We start from the raw sequence: 22,224 nt of genomic DNA on the forward strand, positions 1-22,224 counted from the left end.
CAGGGTAGGGCCTCCGGTGTTGCTCCTGGAGGGGCCCTGCCCCGGGCCACCTTCAGAGGCAGCTGGGCTTGTAAAAGCTGGTAGAGACATGGCAGTCCCACCTGTAATGGTGTGTGCTTATCAGCATCTCTTGCCCTGGGCTGGAAGCTGAGGGACTCCTCTTCCACCTCAGTGGCATGGGAAAGGTGAAGGTGTGAGGAGGCAGCAGGGCCTTTCTGCCCAGCCAAGGCAGCAGGGCAACTTCCTTCTCTCCTTCTGGGGAGCCTGATGCTGGAGCATTTTGGTGTCCCGAGAGGTGATAGGAGGTATGAGCAGGATGAGGCAGGCTGGGAGGGTGCTGAGCTTGCTGATCGTGTGAGTGATGGAGGGGAGTGAGGAGGGTTGTGCCTTGTGGGAGGGGATGTGGGGTATGAAGTAATCTGCAGGGCTGAAGTTGGCGAGTACATCTTTATTGTATTGCTGGTGAATGAGAGTGCACGTTATGCAAGGCTGGTAAAATGGGATTTGTAAGATGTGCGAGGTGGCTGTAGAGGCGATGCAGGCAAAAGTAATAGGGTAGGGGGAGGCTCTTGCTGTTCAGGACAGGGTAAGGAGGGAGGCAGTATGGACGCACTTTTCACAGCATGACGCAGCAATGTAGTCCTTAAAAGGAGAGAAAAGAGAACTGCTGCTGCCTACGGCCAAACCACCTTGAAAGCAATAGATATGGGAAGCCAAGCAGAGTTGGGCCTGGTTAGTACTTGGATGAGAGACCGGCTGGGGATACCGGGTGGTGGAGGCTTTTTTTGCATTTTCATTTCTCAGGGTGAGCAGCTGCTTTACCCCTTCCCCGCCCCCCCCCGTTCAGGTTTTTGTGCACTTCTTCCAAATGCTGGGCAGGAGGAAACCTGCCCGCTAATGCTTTTGCTCTCCTATTCGTGCTGTTCCCCCCCCTCCAGCTCCAGCATGCTCTGCACCACCGTGACCAGCCGCCTCCTGCCTCGCTTTCCCCTGTGCTCTGCCCCAGATGCCCGGGAGGGGCTGCGGGGGTCGAGGAGGCCCCACGCCGGGCCGGGGCGGTCAGGCGGCGGCGGAGGGCGGGGCAGCCCCGGCGGGGCAGTCAGCTGACGCCGCCGTGTCATGGGACGGCGGGCTGAGGAGCGCCTTGTCCGCCGCTGCTTCCTCCCTGCCCGCTGCTGCACGTCATGCTGCGGCTCCTGCTCCCGCTGGCCGGCTTGGCGGCGCTCCTCCGGGCCGCGGTGAGTCCCCTCGCCTCCCCCCCAGCGCTCCCGCCCCGCGAGGGCCCCGGGGATTCGGCGGTGCGGCTCGCGTCTCCCGCCGCGGTCCCTGCGCCGGCGGTTGGGAGCGGCCGTTGGAAGGGGGGTGGGGGCGGGGCGGCCGTTGGGAGCGGCCCCGAGCTTTGAGGGATGCCGCAGGGGCGCCGGCATGGCTTCGCCGCCCCCGGAGGAAGGAGGATGCTGTCTGGGCTGTTTTTTTTTTTTTTTTTTAAATAACGATTAACTCTGGTTCATTACTAACTCATTAGTGATTTATGATTCATGGCTGCTGTTATTTGGGGTGCAGATGTCTGGCTTTCCTGCTGTCCCTAGGTGGAAATTGCCAGGGGGAGGTGCGGCTGCAAAAAGAGGTCTGGGACGGGGAGGGCCGAAGTGTGGTGTTGGCTGCTCTGCCCGTGCCCCTCCCCCCCCCCCCCCCCCCCCGCAGCGGCCGGGGATCTCTTAGCTGACTTTCATTTTGGGGGGGGAAGTGCTGAGAGCTTCTTCCCTTCACATAAGGAGAGGTGTTGTGCTTCCTCAGTCGTGGAGGTGACGGATTGCCTTGGTTGCTGCTTTTTGGGATAGCTCTGCTACCCTCACGTGCCGGCCGAAGCGGTTCTGCTACGCGTGCTCCTGCCACCATTTGGGCTTTGCTTTTGAAAATGCTGTATTATCGGGCCTAACTAAGCAACCCCTGGGGCGGGGGAGGGGACACGGAGCTGCAGTTACCTGATACCTCCGCTCCATTAGGTGATCACACGGGAAAACGTGCATTTTCTGTGGTGTGTGGGAAGAGGGAGTTAACAGCCTCCCCCCTTCTGCCCCTTTTTAGCATCGCCTGTTTTGTTGCTTCTTTGTTCGTGTGCCAGTGTGCCTAGCCAAAGGCCTAGGGAAATCCTTAATCTTTACAAACGTTGTGAGAGCCCTGCTTTGGCACTTGGGCTTTGAGTTTGAAGCAAACTGTTGGAGTTATTTTGATGCCTGTTTTTGATTGAGTGATGCAAAGATGGTTAAAGCAATGTGAAAAGTAGCATAGCTCCATGAGAGACGTTTATCAAAGGGAATATTCAAAAAGTTATGATCTTGGAGAGAGGTAGGCTTATGACAGGTGGTGGATAAGACCAGTGGAAAACTGATACCAAATTTAGTAGTATTAGAATGGGAGCACTTGGTGAAACTAATAGATAAGTTAAAAATTGATAAAGTACTTTATAAAGCAGATAGTGAATTTCTGGAATTTGCTGTTGCAGGAGGCTGTAGAAGCAGACCGTATCAACAGCTTCAAAAAAGGATTAGACAAATTAATGAACGCCAGGTTCTTTAACATACTAAAAGGACTAGGCAGGGGTGTGCCCTCTAACATGCCTAATGTAACAGCTGTGGCTACTGCAGGGATATATGGACCACAGAAGATGGCCAGGGTCATGTGATTTCTTTAAATAACACTTCCTATTGCTGCTCTTGAGACAGAATATGATCTGGTGTCTAGCGGTACCATGGACGTGACCCAGTAGGGCATTATCTAAGATAAGAGTTCTTATCTTTCTAGCTTTATTTATTTTCTGTAAAAGCAAGTATGTAAAATAGTACCATTTTTTGTAAGAATGGTGTTGTAACAGCTAAGAAGGCTTGAGGAGTTGAGACTTTCTCTGTCAACCTATAGCTCCCTGACCAATCAGTGAGAGATAGGGTCTTGCAAAATCCTGGCTTAGTCCTTAAAAATCTGGTAGGGACCTGTCTTCACCGTGGTGTTAATGTTCCTTTAACTTGGGAAGGTGCATGCTACAGATTAGCATTCGGGCCCACCTGAGTTTGTAGATTTCTAAGCTCAAGCTCACTGCATAACCTTACAGGGCTGCTTTCATGTCCTAGTTCTGCAGTATTTTTGGCTGTAATGATTGCTTGCTTTTCCTCTAGTTAAGTATGGACTGAGAGACAGGAAGCGTTTTGAAAGTAAGTACATGCTGCTATGTGGCTTGAACTAAGGTAGTTGCATCACCTCAAAGAAACTTGATCACTATTGTAGGTAATGAAAGACCTTCCTTGCTTTTTCTGCTTTGATTAAAATAAAATAGCAGGGTTTATTTTAAATAAAAATACACAAACTGTACCAGAGTAGGAACACTGTGAACTCTGAGCAAAATACAATGCAAAACTGGGAATTCCAGTATAATTCAAGCATAACTGATGCTTAATTATTTATTTTTAATCTGGGAGTAGGCATGCATTACTTTTTAGTGCTCCCTTTCCTTCTAAAGACGATGTTTCAATCCTTTTCAACTTAATAGAATCCTGCTAGACCAGGATGTGCTGAAACAGGTATCAAGTCTTAGGAACCATACATGTGGCAGAAGTAAGCAGCAAAACACAATGTGGATTTCACTGTTCCTACCAATTTTGAGAACTTTGGGTAATTCTTACTCACAACTGAAGACAAGGATATCTCTTAATACATCATCTGCAGTTTCTAGGGCTACAGTTGCATCTGGTAGTCACTCTAGCGGGGATTTCACTGCTGCTGTAGTACGTGTTAGTAAAGCCTCTTGTGTTCAGTAAGGACAATGTACAGTGATATCTGCTTTTGAAATGGAGCCAACTGCTTGAGAAGAACAGGAAGCACATGTACTGGGTTAACAGGAGAAACAGCTTGGTCAGAGGACATGTACAGGGTTTTCAAATGCTCTAATGATTGTTTCCAGAAATCGTTGTATCATTGTTGTGATCTGCTGCCAACTCTTACAAGGAAGTATTAATGAGGCACTATCATTAAAAAAAAAAAAAGAAAAAAGAAAAAGATGAGGGGTCCTTGAGGGAGGCAGACAGAAAGCTTAGAACTGGGCTGTCAGAATCCAGTGTTTTCAGGTATCTGATTTACTTTGCATCAGTACATCTCCTCCCTGTTTTTATGATAGTGATTCTGCATGACCCAGTGTCCTGGGTGGATCGTGCACAGTAATAATTCTTTGGTTGTAGCCTGGGAAAAAGGGGATGTATGTAATGTTTTAAAAAGGCTGATACTGGTTCCTGGTTGCAGGCTTTGTTCACCCAAGGCATCCCTTCATAACCACATTATTGCCTGCTGGAGACTCCTGCAGAACAGAAGGGAACTGTCAGGAAGCAAAGATGATCTCCTTCAAGCAACTGCCCCTTGAAGTGAAGGCTGCAGTGGCTGCAGGAGTGGTTTTCTTCTCCATGGTGCTATCGCGGAGCTACCTGGCAGAACAACTGGAGCTCAAGACACGACGCTGGCTCCTCAGGTTGCAGATGGCACTATTTGCTAACGCGCTTATGTTGATAGGATCTCGTCATGTGTGGAGAAGCACAGTCACCATGTTCTCCAGGTCGTCGGTTGCTAGCTCCTTCTGTTTCATGCCGTGGAAAGTAGCTGTGTTGATGTTTCTAGCTTTGGCACATTCAAGCTTCTTTACATTGCTGTTTCTTGTTGCAGAAGAGCCCTATTTCTTTTCTTTAGCTGCCTACACTTGCCTAGGGGCCTATATCATTCTTATCTTCTTTCTCTTCACTCTAGGCTCTGTAGAGCAGGCTTATAAGTTCTTGGCTGGGAGAGGTGCTAAGGCAGGCAGTGGCAATAAGAATAGCAGAACAGCGATGAAGCCAGTTTTGGCAGTCATGCTGACTGTTGTGCTGACTGTTGTTGGGCTGTTAAATGCTTCCCGGCCTCCGACTGTGAATTCTGTGGAGGTTCCAGTTCACAAGCTGCCGTCAACGATGAATAATCTGAAAGTGGTATTGCTTTCGGATATCCATCTGGGGCCTACAGTTGGGAAGACCAAGCTTGCCATGATTGTGAGAATGGTTAAGGCTTTGAAACCAGATATCACAGTGATTGTTGGGGACCTGACAGACTCCGAGGTGGATATCATACGACCTGCTGTTGAGCCTCTTGGAGAACTTAATTCCCCTTTAGGGACTTACTTTGTCACAGGAAACCATGAGTACTACACATCAGATGTTGGCAACTGGTTTGAACTGTTGAAATCATTTAACATTCGGCCACTCCACAATGAGAACGTGAAGATTGTTTCACCGAAGAACACTGACGACTGGTTATGCCTGGCTGGTGTTGATGATATTGAGGCAGATGTATTACGCTACTCAGGGCATGGCATGGATTTAAAAAAAGCTCTCAGTGATTGTAGCAGTGAACATGCAATAGTGCTGTTAGCTCATCAGCCAATTGCTGCAAAATGGGCCCTTCAAGAGAGACCAGACATAAATTTAATCCTCTCTGGCCATACTCACGGAGGGCAGATGTTCCCGCTAAATGCTGGGGCTTATTTTCTGAATCCCTTCTTTGTTGGCTTGTACAAAGTTGGGCAGAACACCTTTGTCTATGTCAGCCCAGGGACGATGTACTTTGGAATACCCATGAGGTTGGGCAGCAGAGCTGAAATAACAGAGATAATTCTGCATTCTCCTTGAGGAGTCTCCCAGTTGACAGACTTCTGCCATCTTTGTTGGTCAGTATATTGGCTCTTTTGCTCTGGAAGCAAATCCTTTTTCAGGGAAGTCGGAGAAGATGTGTTCGGGTGGACACATCCATCAGCTTCTCTTAAGTTTGAGGAGAAAATATTAACTGTATTAGGCCTATTCAACAAATTGGGGCATGTTAAAATGCTGAAGAAATTAATTCTTTGAGTTCATTACTATTGAGGTTCTGCATTTAAAGATAACACTGATGTCATGGAGATAATGTCTGTAGTGTGCATGTTTAGTAATATCTGTATCCTGTGGCTAGTTCATGTTCCACTGTTTACCTTATTATGTATTAGGCAGCTGCCCTGTTTAGATGTCAGACAGGTGAAGTTCTGACCTCTTGCATTGACATGACACATGCATGTTTTGCGGAGGGCACTGCAGAGTGTCTGTTGAGTATGTAAACTCTAGAAGCCTTAGGCTAAAAGTGTTACTGGAAGAGAACATGTTTTTTGACTGAGACGGGTAGCCTTAGACCACCTGTTCCACTATCTATCTGTAGCATGCAGTGGGGCTTCCAGTCTGAGTGGCTTACCTATAAAATAAGGTACCAGGTAGCTGTGTTCCACAGTTCTTAAGATTTGTTTTTTTCCAGCCGAAAACCTGGGGAGACTGGTATTAAAGGGTGGAAGTAGCTGTCTTTCTGCAGGCCTTTTCCACAGAATAATTGGGCACCTAGAAATTATTTAATGAAATTTGCCCTAATAAAAGCATATGGAAAGCAAACCCTTAATTAACAGAAATTCTATTGCTGTCTGAGCATTCAGTACATCTTTGCTGCAAAGCACAAAATCCAAAGGTGAAATACAGAGCCTCTTTTCTCCCCATTCTGTATTTTTTTGTTTATGCTTGATTCCTCTTTTCTGTGATTCTTCTCTTAGAAGAGTAAGGAGAGACTACTGGAAAATGATGCAAATGATGTTCGATATGTTAATGCCTGAAACTTTGAATTTCTCTTAAGGTTTTTATATTTCAAGTAAGTGGTGTCCTTTTTAAGAAAACTAAACTTCACAGAAAGTAACTTTCCTTAATAGTATTTGCATATTGGCATCCTGGTTCTCTGATATACACACAACAGAACAACAGGATAATGAGGAATGGGGAATTTGTCTGTCTTTCCTAGAAGGGTCTAACATAAATTAATATAATTCTGGGAAATTTGATAGACTAAAAAAAAAATTAGTAAGAACTTTCTTGCTTTCCTAACTTTATGTTCTTGTTAGAGAACCAGAATGCAAATTAATGAGCAGGTATTATCCAGACTGATGAAACAGTTTGCTTTATTTCCTCCTCTCTCCTTCCCTTCCACCTCATCGTAGCAATATGAAATGCCACGGACAACGTAAGCCGGGGAATCCTGCCCCTGCCTCTGACTCTGGGGCATGCAGCTGCAGCCACAGGGGCTCGTGCTCTGCCTTCCTGCCCCCCGGTACCGAGCCGAGTGGCACGGGGCAAGGGTTTAGTGCTTATCCAGGAGCCCAAGGACAGCAAGACCAAAGCTGGGGCGTTCAGTCTTCTCCTGCCTTCCTGTGTGATTCTGAACCAGACACTTTTATTGTTCAGCTCTTGTTGTCATTTTGCTGGGGGGTGGGAGGGAGGAGTACCATAGGCTTTATAAAGGTGCATTTTTCCTGTAAGTGAAATTTTGAAGTTTCATTTCATCCACTCCCTTCAGCCCCCCAAGCTTGAATTTCTACCTGCTAAACTATTTTTGTGTCCTGCTGCTGTGTAAGAACATCTTTCATTTTTGCTTACAGGAATATTGAGAAATACCATAAGAGCATATTAGCAAATATAGTATGTGCATTGGAAGACTGTTCAAAAAGCTGGGGAAGTCAGCCTTCTTTTAGTCTGAAAATTTAGCATCTGAGCAGCCAGGCTGTTTACTTGCTGGACTAAATCATTTCAGTTTCACAGTACCTATAATTTTGTAAACTGTTTTTATGCTTTTGCAACAATATCCGCTTAAGTATCCTGCAGTTTCCACATGTATTTAACACTGCTCATTGTCTTTGTGGGGGGTCCTTTTGGCTGCTTTTACCATCAGTGACTTAGGGATGTCAAATAGGCTTATGTAGGGAGAGGCTCCATATCCTGTGGCCTCTCTTTTTCTTATCAAAATGCCTGCTGTTAAAAGCTGTGTTCCACATTTAATAGTGCAGAGTGTTCCCTCTAGGCCAGTAGTCCAGGAAGCTATTTTTCATTTGTTACCATGATAAGCAGACTCATTGTTTAGCTATTTTTTTTTTTTAATCAGGAGGCTTTTGTGGGAACTGGCCGAAGATAATGTTAATTTCCCAGTGAGCTAGTATGATTCCCCCCCCCCCTTTCTTATTTCTCTCCTCGTTCTGCCCAAATGTACGCAAAAGCCTGGCTAGAAGTGGTCCTACCCCCACCCTGACAAATGCACAGGTGACTTCTGCGTTGCTTTGTGTGTATGTGTTTCTCAGAAGCTCTTTGTTGTGTATTCATTTCATAAGTTTATTGAGTTCTCCCAGTGTAATAGGTTGTTGTTGTTTTAACTCCCCCAAAAGCTAGTTTGCTCAATGATTAGTTACCACTTAAAACATTTTCTTTCTGTGCCAAAACATTTCAAAGCCTTTTTTTTTGTAAGTATAAATGGGAAAATATCCTATATAAACCTTTTTTTTTGATAGTAAGAGGAAATTAATCTTTTCTAAAATCTAAGATGGCAGTCCCTAATTGTCTTTGAAATCTTTTTCTATGCTTGTTCCAGTTTGACTTGGATATGTGTGATTTAGACCTGTGTTCAGTATTCCAGATGAAAGAATTTGTTGTGCTGCTTATTTTGTAGTTTTTCAGTAATTTTTTGTAATTTTTTGTGTGGAATGTGTATGCGCTGGAGAACTTAACCAAAAGAATATATATTTCTTCCTACCACAAAGCCAGTTCATTTTTGGGGAGGGGGGGTGTTAAGCACTGTCAGAATAATGTCAGAATAGAATAATCACTTGTGAAAGTTATATTTATTATAGTATATGATCAGTGGAGAGTGGATTTGAAAATGTGTTAATTGTGGTATAACAAATGCTTTAAAAATTGGGATTTAATAAAACTTTATTCACTTGTCAAGAAAGATGCCTCTAATGATCTTTTATTTTGTAACAGTATTTATTGTAGGAGTTTGTACAGAACATTTTTAACACACAAATTCTATTTATCAACAAAAAGCTACCTACTGTGAGTCTGGCTAGTTTTGGATAATCTTAAACCCTCACTCCTAAGCAAGGCAGGGAGGAAAATGAGAAAGGTAAGGCCACTATTAAATTTGCGCAATGCCTACTATTGGGAAGAAATGCAAGCTAAAGGATGAGGATATGGGGCAGAGAAGAGGAACCACTGCCAGGGCAGAGAAAGGATACTAAGGAGTCTCTGGGGAGGAGCAGAAAAAACATGAGTGGTTTGTGTTTATCGATTTCGATACTTCTGATACAGCTTTTGGGTGGAGGAAGAGCTTTGAAAGAGGGAGTTCTGTTTTTGAATGATCTATATAAGAGATGCTACAAATCTTCGTAGGTGGAGGGGCTTATTGAGGATTTGTATCCACATTTATCTCAGTTCCAAATAAGAAAAAAAAAAAAACTTTCCTGTATATTTGGAGAACAGGAGATTCTAGCCACTGCTAAATGGCCAATACATTTTTATGTGCTGAAACTGTAGGAAAAGTGTTTTCTAAGTTGAGAAAAATATACATTAGACACCATTCAGAGCATTAAGGTTGCAAAAACATGCACTTACTTGGTTTAAGAAAGGACATTCCTCAGTTCCGCCCTTTTCCATGTGAGTATGCTCTTAAGGTATGAAATGTGACATTATACCAATGTATCCAAGGGCTTGAATTTCCAACTGGGCATCAGTTTGATATAGTATGAATGAGCTGGCAGCCTAAGCTGTGCGCAGTTAAGTTGTACCTGTTAAATCTGCTTACCAAACTAGCAGACCCGCTACCTCATCTTCTAGACAGATGCAGAGAATTCATTCCTGCAGTATATTCCCAATCATGAATATACAATATTGACAAATCCAGGCATAAATTTGTGATGAGAACCATTTTGTCTTCATTGCAAGCCCTAGATTGCACGCCGGTAAATAATGGGTAGAGTCATGCACTGACAATAAGGGAGGCCTGTGCACTACAGGCAGTGAATGAGGTAAATCTGGGTGTGTGTTTTTTTGTTTTAAATAATACTGTATCATGAGGTTTATGTACAAGGAAGGCGATTTACTGTTATGTTTGCAGCCTTAAAAGCATTGTCCTTAACTGTTAACCGGTTCAGTGATGATCACTTTCATAACTGATACCTTCCTCTTACTGTCTGAAGAAATTCTTGTTTCTCTGCCAGAGACGTCTGTCCCCAGTGGAGCTATGTTGAGTCAACTTTCAGCACCTCTCAGCGGCTCTCTGCCATAAACAAAGCAAGTGGCTCTTCCACAGGCTTTTGATGTGGTTAGTCTGAGTAAGGGAGTTAGAGAGGGGAACAGCAGTAATTTATTTGGACTTTCTTTTTTTATTTCCAAAGCTTTTAATAATTATATCTGCAAGATAAAATTAAAATCACTATATAAAGTCAAGAAATGCCAGAATAGATTGCAAACATAGTGGTCTCTCCTGGTTGCTCCCTCTTTTTTTCTTTTTTCAATAGTATTATTGTAGAATTGTGTTGCTGCACCTGGGTTCTGGGTTTCATTTACTCTCAATAATTCTGATGCGGTCAACTCTGCATTAATGCCAGGACTTGCCACAGTGCCATAGAGTAGCAAATGTCAGAAGAATGTGAAACATCTTCTGCTTGCTGTTCATAAGGGTGAATGGTTTCCTTATGGGATATACACAGAGCATTCCCATCCTAGTGCAATATCCCCAAGAATCAAGATGTAGGCTATAAATTAAAAATCTGCAAAATGTCACTTTGGTCTAAATTGAAAGAAAAGTCAACAGACCAGTACATATCTCTGCATTGTTTGCAGCGATAATTTAGTTGAGGTTTAACAGGCTGGAGTTATTACAACAACGTAATTTCCCAGGGAGAACCCCCACATTTGAGTTACTTTTGTCCCAGAGCATTTGGTGACGTATTGTTTGTATTTCTTAGCTCTCTAAGGCCCCGATTTTATGGACACCAGGTATGTGCATACCTTTGTTTAGTGGAGAGTTATTTCAATTTCTGTGGAACTATTTTTGTTAAGCAATGTTAAGAATGTGGCTGTGTTTGTGCAACTAGGGCTTAAAAAGCTTCCACTGTGCAGATACTTTGCAGTCTCTTCAGTCTTATAGTTCTTGTTTCACTGTCAGCTCAGGGCAGTATCTTTTCACATCTGTTTTTATATGGCCATCGCACAAACAATTGCACTTGTTTAGTGTTGGCAGAGTATTGACACAACTTGATTTTAGGTTTTCTATTGAAACATTGCTTATATCATAGTTGCAACTCACTGCAGCCTTCCTTCTCCTTGGAGTTTGTAGCCTTCAAATGTTTGTACAGTGTTACCTCACTCAGTTGTTCCTTTCACTGATAGCCTAAGGATAGGCATGCTTACTCAGTAATTTCTTTCTCTAGTTTTCTGGGGAGTGTAGTTTGTACTCCATCCTGTACTTTGTGCTTTTTGGCCCGTGACACAGCCTGACAGTGCACTGGCTTCTTTTGCTATCTTGTTGCGTTAAGAGCATGCTCTTAGTTGGGGGTAGTGGTGTTGGCCAGAAGTTTCAGGACTTGGAGCTTTGTGGTTATATATGACCGCTGTATTTCAGCCTTTCCATTCCTTTCTCTTTGCTCTTTCTGTAGTTGTACACACTACTGTAACTGAATTATTTACCAGTTAACCGGAAGAAGTGGCTTCATGGGGGAGGTTCTTCACAGCTGTGTTGCCTGTTGGTCCCTGCTCGCCCATGGGCAGAATTCCCCAGGTGATGGATGCTTCTGGTGTAGTGGGGCCACCTGGGGCTGTATGGTGGCTTACATCTCCGTTTCCTTTCCACCTTCATCATTGAATCCATTTCCTAATTGCCAAGGTCCCCTCTCAGTATGGGGCAAGCCAAGGCCCCTCTTTTCCAGGGCAAAACAGGCCAGTGCCTTTCAGCAGCTTTTGGTTTGTTTCACTTGGACCAGTATAACATTGACTGATCGTGCAGGTTTGTTTGTTTTCTTTTCTTTTGATTGATTTCTGGCTTGTTTTCTGATAGATGCATATGACTAACTGATTGACCGTTGCTGAGTTATGATTTTACTTCATAAATTCCTTGTGATTTTTTTTTCTTCCCCTGAAGGGATCTTTTTCTTAAATGTGCTCTGTATTGAATCTAATAAAATGCAAATGCAAAGTCACAGAACATGAAGCCAATCTTAACCAACTGTCTACAGTAGTTTGTGGAGGACAAAATTAATGCTGGTCATAAGGATGACAGAAATATGTGAGAGAGATGTAAGATGTGAGATGTTAAGTGTTTTTTAAGAAAACCTTGAAGGCTCTTTAAAGGCATAGGACTAGGCAATTAAAATAGTTTTCTATTTTTCCTTGTTTTTAGCAAGTTACTTGATGCAAAATAAGTATTGCTGTTGGTCATAGTAGTTTGAATTTTACTAAAAATTATAGGCTCATTTGAGGAGTGATCCTATGTTCCTGAGGTTAAGGTATTTTTCTTATGGGTAGAAAGTGCAGATTCTTATTCCTAATTTTCCTGCTTCTTTTAAGTTCACTAGCTGTAAATGTTTTGGGCATGCTTAGCTGGAAAAGTATTGAAAACAGTAATAGGTAGTCCTTGTGTTTTGGCTTATACTCTTATGTTCATAGATGATATATCCTGTTTAGCAGTGATTCACACATATTTTGGCCAGATGCCTTAGTAAATGTTCTTTTCTCTTCCTCACCACTTTCTCTGCATCTCCAAAAGTGGCTAATCTTTAGTGACTTTCATAAACATATGCAATTTCCCAGACTGATCTATCGAATAATCCTTTACTTATTAGAAACTAAGCTTTCAAACCCTGCACATAACAGTGCCCTGGAGCATTTAGAGTATGGTATTTGTTCCTGGGAAGCACCTGGCTGGCTAGTGCTTCTAGACTTCGGCGTGACATTAAGTTGGAAATAAGGTTGTATTTCCCATACATTCAGTGAGTTGAAATATTGGGTGCCAAATATTGGCATTCACTAAATCAGTAAATCTGTCCTATTTAGTTCAGCATCACTTGTGCTGGTGTAAGCAACTGCAAAATGTATCAATGTAGAGAGATACTACTATATACTCACTTGCTAAAAGTTGAGAACGCATGTGTCATATTTTGGTATAGTACTGAATCCTGTCCTTGCTGCTTAGCTGGCAAATGTGTTGTGTGCAGACCAAAGTCTATTAGGCTCAGCGGGCTACTTATAGAGTGGAGAGTCATGCAACGCCAATTATTGTAACCCTGTTGTACCTTCTATTCTGGACATCCCAGAGTTGTTGTTATAGACCATTTTCCATGTCTTTCATGGCAGAAGAAGCTTATATTTTGTAACTTTTTTTTGTATGCAGAATATACCCCAGAGAAGTTTTGGGATTGATTATGACTGCAACTGCTTTGTAAAGGATGGGAGACCTTTCCGTTACATCTCAGGTAGCATTCACTACTCACGGATTCCCCGGTATTACTGGAAAGACCGCCTGTTGAAGATGAAGATGGCAGGGCTTGATGCTATTCAAACGTAAGTAGCCAGTGACTTTCAAAATAATTTGCAGGCCTGGGAAACCTACGTGAAGCAGTCAGGTGGGATGCTACCATCACTATTTATTTATTAAATAGTAGGTGAAAAAGCTCTGCAGAAGTGAAGGGTGGTACCAGATGACCTCTAACAGCTTACCCTGGGACAACTTGACAAGTTATAGCTAACAATCTACTTTTCTGCTTATAGGCACCACCTCTTGCTTCACAATGTGGTATATAAATGCAATCTGAAACAAATAGTCAGATGGTGAACTTTGGCAGCTGAGGAACAGACTGATTATGTGCTCTGTGTCTGCCAAGGGCATTGTAATCTCCGGTAAAAAGGCAAACTAAATGAGAGGACACAGTAACTTCTCAATACAGCCTAGGTTTTATTGCCTTGAAGCCTGGAAAATGTTGACAAGACCTGCAGTAATATTTAAAGCTACTTTACCAGGATTATTTAAATTTAGGGAAATAGTGGGGAAATAGGTGTGTGGTGTTTTTTTTAAAGACAGGTTAAGCAGCTTTTAGTTGTGGGGAGGTGGTATAGGAAAGAGCATGTGGAAGTTGTGTGTACCAAACCTTTCGTGCATCTTTCTTGTCTTTCCTACCTGTTCGTGTCCTTGCTGCAGTAGGCGAGGCGCAGATGAAAGAACGCAGCCTGCTCTGTTATTTTTGCCAGAGTTTCCTTTACAAAGGAAGAGGAGTTGTGGAGAGATGAATTGGCACAGTCTTTTCAAGCAATGGTTGCAATTGCCACGCATGACTTCTTTCCTAAATCATTACAGGGCTTAGAGCTTCTCTTTGAAACATCCTCTTCTTGTGCTATGGCCTGCCAGACAGCGTTGGTTCTGGAGCTGCAGCGGACAGATAATCCTGCAGTCTAGGACAGTTTGTTCAGTGGGATTGTCACAATCTCTGGTTCTGCTCCCTTGGAACCTATTTTTGGTTTGACCTGCATGTTGCAGGGTTACTTAGTACGATTGGATGTATTTAGTAAGGGTTAGTATGTGAAGAAAAGATGGCAGGGAAGCAAAAAGATGCTTTTTTTCAAATTTGGGTTTCTCAGTTTTGGGGTTTGTGTGTGTGCATGCACAGGTGTCTTAAAACTCTTCTCTGTGTTGTGCTGGTGTAGTGGCTTTTTGTTTGTTCATTTTGTTTTGGTTTTCTGATGAACCAGGTGAGCACATTCTACCTTTTCCTTGCATGAGAACAAAGGGGTTAAGCAACACGCTTGCTGAGGACTGTCAGAAAAAAATTGCTGAGAAGTGCCCATGTAGTTAATTTTTACTGAAGTAAAAGAAATCTCAAACAGACCTCAAAATTATATCTTCTTGGTGTCTTTCTTGAAGATCAGTCTAGGTTCCAACACTGTGTCCGTGACTCTCCTATGATCTGTAGTGCCTCATATTTCACTTATGTCTCTGATTTATATTCCTTTCCCTCACCTCAAAACACACACATACATCTTTAGTGCCTTCTGTTCTTTTACAGCTTTTTCAAGTGGTCCCCTCCCTGTTTCTTTGAATTTGCCTATTAATTTCATTGCTGCATTACTGGTCTTATTCAGTAGGCATCTTTTTTTCCATTCCCCTCCTGTCACTGTTATTAGCAAAATTGCTGCAGAGGTTTTTTTTCGCTGTTGATTTCTTTTCCTTCCTTTTATAATTCATTGCTTCCCCTTCTTCTTCCTCATGTAATTGCTTACTTTTCTTTTTCCTTTCTTTTGGTTATTGCTACCTCTTATTCTTACACTTCACTGTTCTGCATTACTGTCCTTCTGCTAAGCAGGAAGGAGTAGAGGTTGCTTTGTGTTGCTGGTGTCCGTTGATCTCTACTGGTCTTGAAAGGTGAGTTGTTTGTGTTTATGTATAGAAGAGAAGCTGCAGCTAGTGAGTGTTGCCTTAAGGCTCTGTTATTTGAGGCTGCAGCCTTAGATGTTGCTGGATCAGAGAGGATAGACAACAGGTTTTTCCTGAACCTCCTTTTCTCTTTATAAAGCTGCCTAGGATTCTTTAACTTTTTCCTCCACCATTTCTTATCTTTGGATTTCTTCTAGTATTGGGATAGATAACTTGTAAATGTGTGTCTTATAAGCAGAAGGTACTGTAGTGCCTTGCATTTTCTGCAAGAATCAAATACATGCATCTTTTCATTTGACATGGATCTGTCTCTCTAGATGCTAAAAACCTTTTGTGTTTCTTTAAAGTACGCAGATAATCAGGTATTACTGCTCCTGATTACTGAGATGAAGCAATAATTTTTCATTTTACCCAAAGTAACTCTGCTATTTTGTGTGCTTTTTGGTAAAATGGGAATGGAGCTATATTATTGTTTGGTTGTGTTTTTGTTTTCTCTCTGCTCTCCTCTCTTCTGCCTAGTCTTTGTTGCATCAATAAAACTATTAGCAAGGAACTGAGATTCGTGTTGTGTGAAGCTGTTCTGAGATGGGCAACAGCACCGTCAGACCTTCTGGCAGAAGATGACTATAGGACTTTCAGCGTTGGGGGTACTTTCGAAGATTGCCATTTTTGCTGCTTGGGACTGTTCCCACAAGACAGGAAAGGTTCTCATTGCAGTTTACCATATGGGAGCCATTCTGGTTCTTCTCAAGGTGCTCCCTGGGGGGCTCACCACGGCAGAGGAAACGGGATTCTTTAATTACAGGATTGTCCTCGTGAATTTCTCTTGATCAGAGCTAATCAGACCTGCTCTCCTTACTTTCTACATTCCCAAAAGACTAGCTATGCCTCAGTGCATCATTCAGGTAAGGATTGAGTCAGCAGCTGATGTGGGACTCTTGAATGGGAGAAGTCAGTATGTGTCTGTAGCAGTCTCTACTTGGAAACACCTTAAGCAATAACAGAATATGAGAAAACACATGACAGGGAGCTCAAACTTATGTTAAAGTTTAAAATATGAAGGGCTAAACCTTCCAAATAGCAGGCTGAAGTTTGATACTGTGTTTGGTGTGATGTCCCAAAAGATGATGGATACCTAGGAACTCCCTTCCCTGCCTCTGCAGGTAGCACACAGAAGCATCTGGTCACGCAACTGCAGTTGTCCTTGTTTTCAGTTCCTCAGCTGTAGTCTATCAAGTACAAATAAATACTATGAAAAACATCTGTGCAGGACTGTAAGTCAGTTTTTTGCATGGAAGCGATAAACACTAGATGGGGCTAAATATTTACAGGACTATAGAAATTAACAGAGAAGCCTCACAGAAGAATCAGCAGTTATGTTACATGCTCATAGAAAGCTGCAGAAAAAATATTTGGGCATTTTATTTGTTTTACTGTATTTGTTGACTAATGGGCAGAGAAAAAAACCTGTAGAAACCCCCTCCAGGAAAGAAATGCTGTTTAGAATATCTATTCATAAAGAAATAAACATAATTTACTTTTTTAAAAGACTCATAAATGTGTGATTTAATTAGCATGTATAAAATGCTGCTCTATATAGTTATCAAATGAATATAAGTGATTTAATTTTACACAATATGCAAAAAAACCTAGTACTACAGAGAGAATTATCCTGCACACTAAGGTAGCTATACTGTTTTAGGGGGGGTTGTTTGTTTATTTATTTATTATTTTTGCCTGTTGACATACCTCTAAAATAGGAGGGGAAAACTGTGACTTTTAAACAAAATGAAGGTTATAGTATAAAACTTAGAAATTGGATGTAAATGGAGAGCAAATGTTATTATTCAAATACAGAAGAAATGTCATGTTTCCAGAGAAAATCTTTGAAAAAGGAATGTGGCATTCCGTTATAAATTCATTATTTTATGCCTAAAGCGATACAGTGTTAAGAATTGACTATAAATTTGTGTACTGGTATATAGGAATCTTATAGGAATTATACTTTGCTGATGCTAGTAATCTTGAAGTCAAATAACTTTAGTTTGAAGTCTTTACTAGCTACAGAAAGTATTGAGGGATTAAAGTATATTTGTAATAATTTTTAGGCCAGTGTTTCAAATGCTTATATTATTTAATGAATCATTCTGTAAGAAAGCTTTTCACATAAATGTTTCTCTTCAGTTTCCTCCCTTCTTCTTCACTAAAATTTGACATCTTTCTGGCCCTGTGTGAAGGCCTATAGGAGGTGGGGCCATAAATTAAACCTGTTTCTGGAAGATTTTTTCTGTCTTCTTCCATCTAGAGTGTACAGGAGCTTGAGAGACCTTTTTGTCCCCATCTCAGACAGTATTAAGCATATTTAGACCTTGAGACTTGTTGGTAGGATGAGTTCCTAGAAACTCCCCAATGAATCCATATTTTCATCTATAACGGATTCCAAAGTGCAGTTAAATTAAAGTTAATGCTTTTCTTGTATTAACCTATACTTTACTTACTGGCAGTAAATACTTGCGTAGCGTAAAGAGAAAGCGGTTTAAGCAATTGCTGTCATTCTGTAGCAGTCTTTTAGATGGTGAGAAAGTATTATGATGTTCATCCTTAGTCATCTTTATTTAGCTCAAACAGGTGCAGAGAAAGAGTTGCTACCTAAACATGCCTGTTAATTCATCGCAGAACAAGATTTGTCTCTTACTGCAGTGTCAGGTTGGTGATTCATAGTCAGATGGTGCTTTTCAGCAGAACCTGCAGATCCTTTTTTTCTGTTAATACCACTACTGTAAAACTTCTTTCTCATTTTATATTTTTGTCTTTGCTTTTTCCTTTGCAAGAGACAAGTACAAAGTGCTAAATCTTGATTTGATGTCAGCTGATATTACACCATGATGCTCTTTAATTAAGAGCATTTAGAATCCTAACTGTGTTCTCCAGTGGACTTGCAACTGCTCCTGTTTGCTAAATGTGCTGTGTATTACATCACCCAGAGCATCAGTGAAAATTTTGAGTCTAGTTAGACCTGCGGTAGATTCCTGGGTTACTTCTTGAAATATCCCATTGCTTTCCTAGCAAATTGTGGGTGGTTATTCTGTGATTAATTTTTGTTCTGTGTTTTGATTATACCAACTAGCCTTTATTTTTCATGTTTGCTTATAGGAATGTTGCACAGGAGAGTACCAAAAGCCTTGCTAAGTCAAGAGACGTCACCTCTTTTACTTTTCCCTAATCCTTTAGGCTAATTTTCCTGTGGAAGAGTGGAATTAGGTCTATATCTTGTTGACAAACCCAGGTTGTTGTTTTTATCACCTCACTGACATTTTTACACTTTGATTGTTCAGTAGCTTTTCTATCATCTTTCCTAGGTTTGGAGTTTGACTGTTTGGCATGTAATTCTCTGGAATATCCTTTCCCACTTTTTTTTTTTCTTTTTTTTAGGAATGACACTATCTTCAGTCATATATATATAACTAGGTAATAGTTTTGAAAATAACACAGATAATATGTCTCAGAGCAAAATAAAATTATTCACAGTGATCACCTGGATAATAGTAGATGGAACAGGGAAAACAAGCACAAAATAGGTTTAATGTGTCAAAAGCTAAGAGCTACCGTTTCCACAGCTATTACCTTAAACTATTGTCTCAATAAAAAGTGACTTAATTTAGAAAGTGAAAACAGTTAGTTGCTATGGTGATGTGCTAATTACAATAAAATCAATTTCCTTGATATTGTTTGTACATGGGCTCTTTCAAGTTTGGGAGTAGTAGATGCATTTTTTTATTTGCTTCATGGTACTCTATGGTGTTGGTTTCTTTGAGGTAGTTGGTCATTTTTTTTGTTCTAAATATTTATCTACTATGATCTTGAGTGTTAGCCATCAGCTTGCTCCACCAATTGAAATCTAGGCAAAGTAGCGAAAACTAAATTAACATTGAATGTACCTATGTGTGGTTCATAACTTCATTAAATACACATTTACTTTGTTTCCAAAGTACTTCAATAAACTCACTGTTTTTAGAACAATTAGAGCAGGTTTATAAAGAAATATACTACACAGAGGGAAAACCTGCATTCTGACTTCTGAATGCATTGTTTAAACTCCATCTTGCCATAGAAATTTTAAACTTTATCTTTTCAAACAGAGGTTTAAGGTTTGGGCATTTGTGAGGAAATAGTATTAGCTAATGATTAAAGTTGCTGAAGAATTATCATTCTTGTATTTGATGTTCATGCACATATATTTGAGTGTGGCCATTTCAGTAGTGTGCTCATGTAAGGGTTCCTGTTTTTCTTGCCTATTGCAAGCAGGTTTATTACACTTTTTTTCCCCTCTTGGGTATTTTTTACAAAACTAACTCTTGAATGTAAAAACAAAAAGTGTTGTCTGAGAGGCTCTTTGGTTGACTAATCACAGTTTTGGTTTTACAAATTTTTATTGAATTTATACTCTCAAACAGTGGCAGCAGTTCTCTTAGAAGCAGCACAAACGTGCAAAAAAGGAAATGCATGGGAAATAAGTTCTCCCTTTCTCTTGAATCCTTGCTCAAGCTATACCGATCTGTAATTTTAATGTCTATAATATGACTGCCACCTAGTACTATCCCAAGCCAAAACTCTCATGGTTGTTGTACAAGGGCCATAAGCTGTAACACAGCACATAGTATTTTGTAAATAACGTGTTTCTGATCTTGCAACCAAGTGTCATTTGTATAATCTATGAGATATTTTGTGATCAGGTTGTGGTTTCCAAAGTCCTGGAAGTAGGAGAGGTGTTTTCTCAAGTAGTTTTGCTTGTTTGACAGTTCCATTCATTGGTTGAAATGAGGCTCTAGTTTGTTCAGGCTCCTGGGCACCTTAGCATACCTCAATCATGCTTCCCATGCTGTTTTTTTTAGAACCTGTTTTGCTTCTGGTCAGGGAAGGTTTTCAGGACCTAGATGCAAAATCTTATGAGGCTTAGACATTTATAACGTCTTTAGAGTGGCAGCAGCATGGACCTGTCAGCCCAGGTGGCGTGCCCTGTGCAAGCTGGGCGGTCTGTTCTCTGAGGGCATTTGCTGTTTCTAGGAAGCTAGTTCTTGACCACATCTTGCATGGGTGGCTTTCAGTGTTCATCTCTTCACAAACCTCCCACTGCTACACCACTGGCAGCTTTAAAACCGTCATGGTTTTAAAATGGCTGAAGCAAAACATGTTCCTGGATTGATATGGACTCCCACAGACGTAATCCAAAGTATTAACCCTTATTTTAGTATTAATTTTAACACCTTCTGCCATAGCAAGTACATCACAGATGAAAGCCCCCAGAGTTATTCTTGTATTTTGCTAATCTGAACACAAGTTCAGCTTTACATATCCCTGGGAGTGTAGTGCAAATACTTGTTATTTGAAGTTCTGGTTCAGTCTGAGCTTCCTAATGGAAGGTGATTTTCTCTCTTTATAGGTATGTGCCATGGAACTATCATGAACCGCAGCCGGGCATATATGATTTCTCTGGTGACAGAGATTTAGAGTATTTCCTGCAGCTTGCTAATGAAACTGGCTTGTTAGTGATCCTGAGAGCTGGACCTTACATCTGTGCAGAATGGGACATGGTACAGCTTTTTGTAAAAGCTATCTCATTTCTAGGCTAAATCTAATGCAACTGTTTTTTTTCTAAAGTAGAAAAATATCCTCGGTGTTTCCTTGGAAAAGACTCCTGGTTAAGCACCCCCAAGTGACTTTTTACAGCACAAGCTTACTTAGTGTTTGTTTTTCATTGAGAGTTACTACTTGCCTTATGTGTGGTGGGGTTTTTTTTGTTTTTTTTAAGTTCAGTCTCAGTACATTTTTTGATAACTGGCTAAGTTGTTCTTCATTTCAGATAAATGGTCACTGTAGTGGTTTCCTTTCTTTTCCCAGGGAGGTTTGCCTGCATGGCTGCTGGAGAAGGAATCTATTGTTCTCAGGTCTTCTGATTCAGGTAATGGCATCAAAAGGACTAGCAAAAGTATATTTTAACAGCAGAAGGACTTGATGTTTGAGGCTACGTTCAGGTAGTTCATATCTCAGTTTAAGTTATCTTGTGAGTAAAAACTTCAATACTCTTAAGATGTATGCATTGAACAAGTATATGGAAAGAACAAAGTAGGGTAGAAAATCATGCAGTTTCTGTGACTAAAGAATTGTAGGGCTGAGTCCTTCAGGTTGTTGTGGATGCTATTCCTAGAGCTAGTAGATTTTTTAGCAGTTGGTTTTCTAAGGAAATGATTTAAGTTGTCTTATTTAAAAAAAGGGGGGGGGTGAGGGAAGTGATTTATGCCATCTATCTCTTCTTGTTTCCCCCCTTCCCAGACCTTTTCTTAATAATTTCCAAAACAACAACCAATTTCAACCAAATTTCAAAATTGGTGTTAGTTTGAAAGATACAAGTTTCATGAAAATTGGTGCCAAGAGAGACAAATTTATTGTTGCCATTGAGAAAAGGCAGGGAGCTTTCAGCTCTGAGACTTTGTTTGGCAACAACCAAGTGGCCACTGATTGTGGGAGTCTTTCTTGGCTGGTCATGGTGCATGTAATTCCAGAACTAGTTACAGCACTATTGTGTTACCTGATCACAGACATGACACAGACAGGTGAGATGAGATGGGAGATTAACGTGGTTATTGGAGAGGGGATTAGAGGATAAAGATATAAATCCATATAGTATCTGTCTTCAGTTCTGCTGGTCATTGGATAAATTATCTGTTTAAAAAAATAGCTTGGACAGCAATATTACAATTTGTTTTCCCATTGAAATGCATTAGGACGACTTCTGCGAGATGTTTTAAAGTATCTCTGGTGATTTTCAAAGTTCATCAATGTTTGAGGTTTTTTTTTTTTTTTTTTAATGACTCCACCCATATATTGAAAGCTGATGATTATGAA

General features: G+C 41.2%; 2 protein-coding genes across 4 annotated transcripts in view; both read left to right on the forward strand.

The window, feature by feature from the left end:
• Positions 1-1,125: 1,125 nt before the first annotated feature.
• The window catches only part of GLB1 (galactosidase beta 1), a 47,919-nt gene continuing 26,820 nt past the window's right edge, over positions 1,126-22,224 (forward strand). For all 3 annotated transcript variants that reach the window (XM_067291325.1, XM_067291327.1, XM_067291326.1), the window contains exons 1-4: positions 1,126-1,238; positions 13,288-13,457; positions 20,762-20,912; positions 21,220-21,280. In XM_067291325.1, the coding sequence (XP_067147426.1) occupies positions 1,185-1,238; positions 13,288-13,457; positions 20,762-20,912; positions 21,220-21,280 (436 nt within the window). In that variant the 5' untranslated portion in view covers positions 1,126-1,184. The remainder of the gene's footprint in view (positions 1,239-13,287; positions 13,458-20,761; positions 20,913-21,219; positions 21,281-22,224) is intronic.
• On the forward strand, positions 4,326-8,841 carry TMPPE (transmembrane protein with metallophosphoesterase domain). The gene has a single exon (XM_067291328.1). It carries the CDS (start codon positions 4,380-4,382, stop codon positions 5,697-5,699), a length of 1,320 nt encoding a protein of 439 aa, XP_067147429.1. The 5' UTR covers positions 4,326-4,379; the 3' UTR covers positions 5,700-8,841.

The sequence above is a fragment of the Apteryx mantelli genome, chromosome 2 (genome assembly GCF_036417845.1).
Source record: "Apteryx mantelli isolate bAptMan1 chromosome 2, bAptMan1.hap1, whole genome shotgun sequence".
NCBI classification, from domain to species: Eukaryota; Metazoa; Chordata; class Aves; order Apterygiformes; family Apterygidae; genus Apteryx; species Apteryx mantelli.

Bases quoted from the DNA above. Each gene is read 5' to 3' on its own strand.
- TMPPE (XM_067291328.1), top strand. From the start codon at position 4,380: ATGATCTCCTTCAAGCAACTGCCCCTTGAAGTGAAGGCTGCAGTGGCT.